Genomic DNA, 9,317 nt, shown 5'->3' with positions numbered 1-9,317 from the left:
AGGCAGATATCCATTCAAAAGGTTGTCAAAGGGAAGTGATTCCACACTCTTCTTGTTAATTTGCATATCTTTTCAAATGTATGTTTCTCAAGTCACTTGTCTAGATTTTCTCCTCTTGAAAGCTCATGATATTGACATTTTTCTTCTGAATATGTAGATATGTGGACATTATGAATATGTGGTTATAGTTACAGTTAAGTCAAATAAGCTCAATTCCACTTACTTTTGGCAAATAAATTGGAAGCAGAAGAGTCTTTTCCATCATTATTAAAGGCAGGCATTTTCGCCAAGGCTGTGAGAAGCGCTTCTTCTTGCTGCCTAAGCGGTTTCTTTCTTTCTTTTTTTAAATTTATTTTATTATTTATTTATTTATTTTTGGCTGCATTAGGTCTTCTTTGCTGCGTGTGGACTTTCTCTAGTCGCGGCGAGCGGGGGCTACTCTTCATTGCCGTGCGCATGCTTCTTGTTGCAGTGGCTTCTCTTGTTGCGCAGCACGGGCTCTAGGCACACGGGCTTCAGTAGTTGTGACACAGGGGCTCAGTTGTTGTGGCTCGCGGGCTCTAGAGCGCAGGCTCAGTAGTTGTGGCGCACGGGCTTTGTTGCTCCGTGTGTGGGATCTTCCCGGACCAGGGCTCAAACCTGTGACCCCTGCATTGGCAGACGGATTCTTAACCAGTGCACTGCCAGGGAATTCCTTAGTTATCAACTTAAAGTCCAGAATTACTAGGTCCAATGAGGGGAAAAAAACTTTACTTAAAAATTTTTAGTATATTAATATTCCATCAATAATAATTTTCTGAAATAAAGCTGTGGCTTTTCATCACGGTTCAGTACACACAGAACCCAGCTAATAGATATAAGCATTTCATAGTTTTCCTGGATTAGAGCATGACCTTGAGGAAGGCACTTGATTTCCGTGGTTTTGAAAGATTAGCTCCTAAAAATAAAGTATAAGGATGTCATAGTGAAGAGATAAACCTTTGGGGGGTAAACAATGTTCTAAGCCAAACATCTTCAGTAGAATTTATTAAAATATTGGAAAGCACTACCATAAAACAGAGACCAGGAGTTAAGCAGAGATTCAAGTCCAGACAGTAACCTGGCCTGTTTCCTTTCCTGTGGATATGTAACCATAACTAGAGCTACTGCTGGCCCCATCAAGACCCTGCATGCATGGTCTAAGTCAAACAGCATATGGTATTTTAATGTCATTTCTGAAAAGATAGCTGATTTACATGGCAAACATCATAGAACCTATGTAAAAGCATTCATTCTTACAGATATTTACCTCTTGAAGAAACAAAACATAGCGTCATGGAAATACATGTCAGAAGATTGGGTTCTAATTCCTGTTCTGACGGTGGTGTGATAAGGGTGAGTTCTTTCACCTGAATAAACCTCCATTTCTTTATCTGAACCCTGAGGGGATCAGGTTTTATTGCCGTTAAAATGCCCACAGGAGCCAGAAGCAGCCTGACTTTAAGACGATAAAGTTGTCTGATACTGGGGGTCCTGTAGGGTACTGAAAACTGTGATAGCCTGCAAAGAGCACGTCTCCTACTGGGGACAGAGAGCAACAGTGGATTATCTCCAGGTGGGAATGCAGGCCCTGTGTTACCATATTATCAGATTTTGGGGGAAAATACAGAAATTCAGGTTTTTGTGTCAAATATCCTGGTTTTAAATGTTGGCAACTAATCTAAAATAGACAAAAAAAAAAAAAAAAAAAAGACCACCCGAAGGCCAAACTAATCATACATGTGAATGGATTGGGTCCTATGGCCGCCATTTTGTGACCTCTGAATGGAAGCTTCCAGTCTCTCCCTGCCCTGTTGTCCTACCGGAGGATGGAGGAGGAGGGTCATCCTGGGGCCACAGGGCACTAACCCTCCACACAACTCTAATTAATCTTTTTTTCACTTGGTTTCATTAACATATGAATACAGTAGGGAATCAGGGCAACCACAGTCAGTGGGATGGACGCACTTTTACAGAAAGACAGCACATAAAATAAATACTCCGTGTGAGTCGGGATCTTGATGAAATGGTAGAGCTGCAGTGTGGTCAACGAGGCCAGGGTGCAGAGCAGCCGGAAGCTCAGCCTATAGCCGTTTTCCCCTCGGCAGCTCCTAAGGAACATCTCCGAGTTGATTGCAAAGCCCAAGCCAAAGAGGACCCCAAGGTTTCTCACGAGTCCAGCAAAAGGTGTGGTGTCAATGTGGATCCAGTCAGGGTTGGCACACCACTTCTTGGCTATGGGCACAGACCACAGCAGGTCAATGTCAAGCAGTCTGAGAAGCAGGTAAAAGCCAAGTGCAAACAGGAAGAGGAAGAGGTTGGTCTTCAAGTATGTGCTCAGGCTGGCCGTTTGGATCCTTGGAGTGTGTTCAAAGGCCTCTGCCACAAGCATGCCTGGGGATTGGAAAGAGACACTGAAGATAATTGTCTGCCTTTGAGCCTCTCAGGAGTTATTCCTCTCTGCATTAAAGAATTTAGCCATAGTTTTCAATGACAAAGGGCTGTAGAAACCTAGGTTCTATCCATTTTCCAGAGCCTTTTTTTGAAGGCAATAACTAAAACCACACTTGCCCCATGGTCTTTTCACCATCCACATTAGTGCAGGGGGATGGGTCAGGAGTCCAGGGCACTGAGTGACAACCACTTTATAGGCAGAGCACTGATCTAGGTGCTTGCAATTAATTTTTCAATTGCCACAGCCAATTAACGTAGAGAGCCTTTAAAAGGTACATGGGGCTGAACAGTGTAAACTCAATCATGGTGAATGCTGCCTTGGAAATACAAAGCAGCTGCTGAATGAAGTCCACAGTCAGGTAACAATCACTGCAGGTGTTTCAGAGAGAGTGGCATGGTGTGCAGGTTGGAAGGCCTTATTAAGTCCCCCAAACCGAGACACAAGCATGCTGTCCTAAGTGGTGGTTTGGGACTTGGACTTAGCTCTAGCCACACTTCAGAGAAGCCCATCTCACGAAGAGGTAATGGGTTTATCCTACTGAGTGAGAATGTGTTATTGTGTCCATGGAGAATTTGAGAGGTGTGTGGAACCACTTAAGCTCCCAGGGTAGCATTAAGTATCAGTGGCTTGATAGGATTACCTAAGATTGGGGAACATTAGCAGAGAGAGTCAACATAAAACAAATGACACTAAAGCGTTCAATGACACAACTAAAGGTAAGTGATCATATTTACCACCAATTACTCCAAGAATAACTTGATGAGGAAAATGTGTTGCTATGAATACTCTGGAGATGCAGACACTGATTTGAATCAACCAAAAAAGACTCCAAAGAAATGACCAGGTCAGTCTACGATGGAAGAATAGATACAAGCATAAAAGGCAAAGAAATTGTATCATTCATAAAAATGGGGGTGGGGGGGAGGTGACACCAGATGATCTTTCTCAGAGGAATCTTCTAGTTGTGATATAATATCATGATTCTAGAGTTTTTTCTTCCAAAAATTTTTTCTATGTACTCCATAGGATTTGAAAAGCTTTAACAGATGTTTCTACATTCATCAATGCATTAAACTTAACCACTGCTATATCCTGAGATTTTAATAAATGCTATAAAAGGAAGCCAACTTGGCATCCTGATAATTATTTTAATGAAGTAGGGGAAATTCAAGTTTGGGGGAATTATTAATGTCCACAACGATCAAGAATGAATTATATATATTTTTTACTCCTTGTCATATGTGCTTCCTCTTTCCTCTCTCAGCCTCTCTTTGCTTGAAGAAAACTCACTGGAGAGGCAGCTGCCACGCTGATGAAAACACATGAGCATTCCATCAAGGGCAAGTTTTCACTGGGTTTAATTTCACAGACTCTCAAGAGTCCTGGCTCCTTGTTTTTTGACACGTAGAAAATAAGGAACAGAAAAGTGACCTAGGGGTTATATGTCTTGGATTAGAAGCAGCAGTGTGCAGAAAACTTATAAAAATATTTAAATCCAAGCAATGCTCATCATTTTAATAAAAAAAGAATTAGCAATAATGAGTTCTAGGAATCCTTGAGTGTTCTGAATGATTTGTGCCTGATAATTGGACCAAACTTTGATTACTGAAAAATTAAGGAATAGAGAGAAACAAGACTTACAAAGAGAAAGTAAGCAGGAGTTATCCATATGGAAGAAGAATCAATAAGGGTGTGGTCATGTTTAGGTAAGGTGTAGGCACTCAGTACATTTTGATGGATGAAGGAAATGTTGCAGTTATAAGAATCAAAGAGGAGTCAAGAGAATTTCTTTTTAGAAGAAACAAATGATTTTCCAGGTTTGGGAATTGGAGGAGAAAATGAACTACAGAGAAAAGGTGAGGTTTAGCTAGATTCCTACTTTGAAAAACTGTCTATGGATAGAAAATGCTAATTTCTTTAAATTACAACAGCTCTCTATTGTTGTGTTTGGGATAATGAATACCTTAAGGCATGCAGGTCACAGTCTCATTAGGATAAACTTTAAAGATGCCCAAATTCCTTTGGTTACTTGTTTTGTATATTACCCAATGTTACTCTAAAAAGTAGAATATGAGATGGATCTTGGAAATTTTTTATTATAAAGAACTTATATAATGGTGTACGTTTCAGTATTTTTTATGCAATTAACTGACAAATCTTATCTCAGGTAGCCTAATAATTTATGATTAAAGTGGCGCTCAGAATTGTTTTAATGATAAAGTATATCAGGAAAGAAAAGAAGGAAAAAGCCTAATTTTTACAAAAATTTTGAATAATCTTAAAGGTCTAGGCCTTTCGGAATGGTATGAATCTACTAACATTAAATCTACTAACATTCAAATTTAAGTTTGTCTCTAGAATATTTTTAATTAAAACGGTTGCATAGTCTTTAAAGCTAGAATATATTTTATTGATGTCAAAATCATTGGCTGTTCAAAGAAGAAAGCATAATTATACGAAAGTAACGGATACGTTCAAGGGGAATGATGCTTCTCAAAATGTCTAGTTAATCTTAAAGAAGGGAATGTGCATACAAAAATACATCATTATATAATTTTAGATGACCTATTTGTGAGCTACCAAAGTGATTATTGTATTATGGAAACCCAAAGGCACATTTAGAAAGTCATTAATCAATTAAACATATCCAACCTTATAACGTAATTGCTGTGAACTAATTAAGGTATTATCTTAAAGCAGAATATTAATTTTCTATTCATTTTGCTATTTTGGATATGATAGAATTGAATAAGCACATTTCAATAACTAAAAATGCACTAAGCTGAATTTTTCAAAAGACTTTCTGTGTTTGAAACTGTCATGTTCCAGGGCTACAGAGACTGGATCGAAGCTGACCTGTGCAGAGTGGTGAATGACTTATCCATCCAACTGATGGTGTGGCCCAGGGCAGCTGTCACCATGACATACCAGACACATGATGAGCCCATTGCATGGCCAGATGGACTTCCTGCAACAAGAAAGTGGCAGTCCATTTGAAAGGTGGTTAATAGAGTATCACTATCAAAAATGGACAATAGAATAGCACATTAGCCATGAAAATGACAAATAACTAAGAAAAAAAAAAGCCACAGGGCACAGGCTCTATGTAATGTTTAGAAATAGGTAGAAATAAAGAAAACTGAGTCAAATTGAGCCTCAAAATACTAATTCAAAATTTTTCCCCTGGTTATTCAAGTTCATCAAAGTCCAGAAATCAAAATGTTCAAGGGTAAGTAAGAACTCAGGCTGTTGCATCAGAAAATCTGCCACATCCTTAGTCATTCTTCATATCTAATTGTTTTTAATTGATGAGAAAACTGAAGTACTTGGATTGGATCTTGAATCAGCTTATTTTCCTTGGGTTGAAAAGTCAAACATCTAAAGGCTATCATTGCTATGTCTGATTTACCAACTGACTGCTGGGTACCAACAGCTACCCCCATGCCTACCTTGTGGCTGGCCTCTGCAGAAGGAGTCTTTGTCATTAAAAGGATGAGGGAAGCTATAAAGGGGTATTAATCCCGGCAAAAGAAACCAGCAGACAGGTAGCCTTTCTATTCCCAGAATGTCTATCCCATGTTGCTTGATCTTTTTTAAAAAATCACTTTACTTTGATGTCCTCCCTGAGTTTTTACCAAGGGGAGATTCATTCAGGTTAAACACCAGTCTCTTTTTGAAAAACACTAAGTTAAATAAAGACTAATCTATTTCTTATAGATCTGTTTCTTTCAAGTCTATTTCTTAAACAGGAATTTTCAGAGCCTTTTATATGCTTCATGACTTATAAATCTTCAAGGATTTACAAGTGTAAATTGAATGTACAATGTAATATTTCTTTTCTTTTCTTTTTTTTTTTTTTTTTCAGAAAATGTCTCATAAGACAGAACACATGCTGGGAAGTTCTGGCGTAAACCAAAGTAGCATTTCAATTGTCTGAAAGGCTATCCATGCATCCATTCATCCATCCATCCCACATTGCTTTCACAGAGATAAAATACACACCATCCTGACATGATGGAATGCACAGTCTATTGGAGGAGCCAGATATTAAAGAATTAACTATAATATAGTTTGATAAGTACTATAACAGATGGATGTCTACTCTTATGAGAGCAAAAAATAAAGATATTCAGAAAACTTATTAGGAACTTACACATTGACTGTATTCAGGGTTAGTCTCAGGATGTCAAATGCCAAGAATTTTAGGCTATGTAACAAATTGTGGTGAGGTACAATATAACACAGTCTTAGAAATTAAAACAACATGTAGTTTACCTTTATATATATATATTTAAAAACCTTTTTTAAAATCTTAAACTCAACTCCCATAGTAAAGATTTTACACTCACACAAAATCTTACTTATAATAAAAAAGAAAATGGATCAAGAAGTCTACTTATATACTGTATACACAAGAGAAAAAAGAAATTTGAAAGAAATAATTATAAGCTTAGAGAGAATTTCTATAGGCAATAGTAATACCAGGAAGTCCTTATCTTTCTTACGGAAACTGTGTCTATTGTCTCCTCATTCATGTGATTCTCAGAAGATCTATAATAACTTTGAAAACTGCACAGCAGGCAGATAAAGCAACATTTCTAGGATTTTAATACAGTTTTTGGGGAATTTGTTCTAGCTAATTGTTTTTTGTTTGTTTCAGTATCAAACCACGACATTCTTCAAAAAACGCCAACTATAAAATCATTTGGGGAATATTCTCTTAATTAACCCTTTTACAAATAAAAAAATGAAATTTTCTTACTGATAAAACTTTTGTCCTTTTCATTAGCAATTTTTGTTTATGAACTTTTAGCATCCTCATGCATGACATTTTCTTTAGTACCCTTTATGATAGCGTAGTTATTAGTTGATACAATGGCTCTCTATTGGAATATCTTTAGTTAACCTGCGGCTGCTATAATTGCTTACCTGGACCTGTTTCACACGTAGTGGGGAACTGTTCAAGGCATGGACTTGAGTGATTTGGGTAAATCTGAGTTTCTTGGACCCACCAGTAAGGCCGATGACCAAATAATATCCTGTATTTAAAGAAATATAAATATGCATATATATTTAAATATACAACTATTACTTAATTGGAGACTAACAATTCTCTCCTATAAAAATGAATCAAGCAGAACACTGATTGGGAAAACTCGTGATTAAAAGACTTTGAAAGAACTTGCTTTCTGGCCTGTGTCTCAATACAGAGGATGACAGTCATTTGGAGTTTGGGCATCCTAGGTTCCAGTAAAAACAGGGACTTTGTTCCTTGCAGGGGAAGTCCTTGGGTGCTTTGGATACTTAGATTGGAAATATCAAAGTGGTTCCTGGAATTATCAGTCTGTTCATTACGGTGCTGCTCGTTTAACTCACTTCTTGGTTAATCACATCATATATGTCACAGGCTTTTGGAATTTTCTTCTAAGTCAGATAAAGTATACATTTCTATGCCTTTATGTAAGTTCTATTTAGGAATAGGTGTTTCAAGTTAACTGGTATGTTTGAAAGATTTTCCAAGTAAAACTATACACGTCTGAAATGTGATCATTAAGACCAACCTACAAATTTAAGAATAAGCTTTAGGAAAAATGAAACAAAACAGAAGGCTTACCATTTAAAAATAAGATTGAACCAATCCCCAACGACTGCTACCCATATCATCTTGGTTCCAACTGCCTGATTAAGTTGAAACCAAAGTGGAAAATAAATAGAAAAGATATTCCGGGGATCTCCAACATTGGACATAAAATTTAGAAAACTGTAGTAAGCTCGGTAGTCCTTCTGCAAATGCTGAATAATGAGCACTCCGTTCCTATGAAGGAAGTCCATCTTGAAAGAGAGGCAATTCTAAACATAGAGCAAGTGGAGCCGAAGTGCTCTGAGTCCCACCGTTTTTATATGGTACCTTCATGGCGTGTCCAGCCATTACTGCGACATGTGATACTGACCATCTGTGGAGAGGGCATGTCTGCCCTCCTCTCCTGAAAAGCTCATCTGTTTATGGTTTTAATTGGTGCCAAAGAGGTGAAGTACATGCTGATCTGTGACAAGTAGAGGAGAAATTTGGGTAGAGACACAATGCACTTCTTATGCAATCTCTCTTTTGTGTGAACAGTTGGATCATGTTTGCTTGCAATTTTTTGCACAGTTCATTTCCTTCAAGGGCAGAGACATTAGCAATTTCTATGCTTGGCTAGAAGGCTATGCAAATAATTACTGCATGTCAAATAGCCCTTAAAGCCATGCATTTTAATTTAAAATAGACTGTGGCTCTTTGACTATTTTATTGGGTCTTTCAGGAAAATGGATGAGTAAATATCTGGGCATGAAAAGTTTATATGACACGACAGATTGTTTTCTGATTGCAGACTTTTCTTTTTTTTTTCGTTATGCGGGCCTCTCACCGCTGTGGCCTCTCTCGCTGTGGAGCACAGGCTCCGGACGCACAGGCTCAGTGGCCACGGCTCACGGGCCCAGCCGCTCCGCGGCATGTGGGATCTTCCCGGACCGGGGCACGAACCCGTGTCCCCTGCATCGGCAGGCGGATTCTCAACCACTGCGCCACCAGGGAAGCCCCCCTGATTGCGGACTTCTAAATAAAAAATATTTTGAGATTCCTTTAGCAAAGAGAATAATATGATGGATATGGAACAGAGAAGGAAATACATGGAATATATGAAACCTGGAAGTAAATGTGCTGCTTTTTGACCATGAAGCCAGAAAGCAGAGCTGGAGATCACTGGGTAGTAGATCTCCTGGGTAGTGGAACCGTTAGGAATGAGGCATATTTTTCTTTTTTTTTTTTTTTTGCGGTACGCGGGCCTCTCACTGTTGTGGCCTC

At 38.4% G+C, this 9,317-nt stretch overlaps 1 protein-coding gene across 2 annotated transcripts; it reads right to left on the bottom strand.

The window, feature by feature from the left end:
* Nucleotides 1-1,900: 1,900 nt before the first annotated feature.
* On the bottom strand, nt 1,901-8,305 carry G6PC2 (glucose-6-phosphatase catalytic subunit 2). Of its 2 annotated transcripts, XM_007123169.2 has the most exons (5): nt 8,088-8,305; nt 7,403-7,512; nt 5,330-5,441; nt 3,208-3,323; nt 1,901-2,412 (listed from the first exon to the last, which is right to left on the bottom strand). In XM_007123169.2, exons 1-5 carry the CDS (start codon nt 8,303-8,305, stop codon nt 1,901-1,903), a joined length of 1,068 nt encoding a protein of 355 aa, XP_007123231.1. The 2 variants fall into 2 exon arrangements, with proteins under 2 accessions (XP_007123231.1, XP_007123232.1); XM_007123170.2 differs by lacking the exon at nt 3,208-3,323 and having other exon boundaries at nt 2,388-2,412.
* Between the last annotated feature and the right edge of the window lie 1,012 nt (nt 8,306-9,317).

The sequence above is a fragment of the Physeter macrocephalus genome, chromosome 2, assembly GCF_002837175.3.
Source record: "Physeter macrocephalus isolate SW-GA chromosome 2, ASM283717v5, whole genome shotgun sequence".
Classification (NCBI taxonomy): Eukaryota; Metazoa; Chordata; class Mammalia; order Artiodactyla; family Physeteridae; genus Physeter; species Physeter macrocephalus.
Note: the sequence above shows the minus strand (reverse complement) of the source record. Positions and strands in the feature narration are given on the sequence as shown.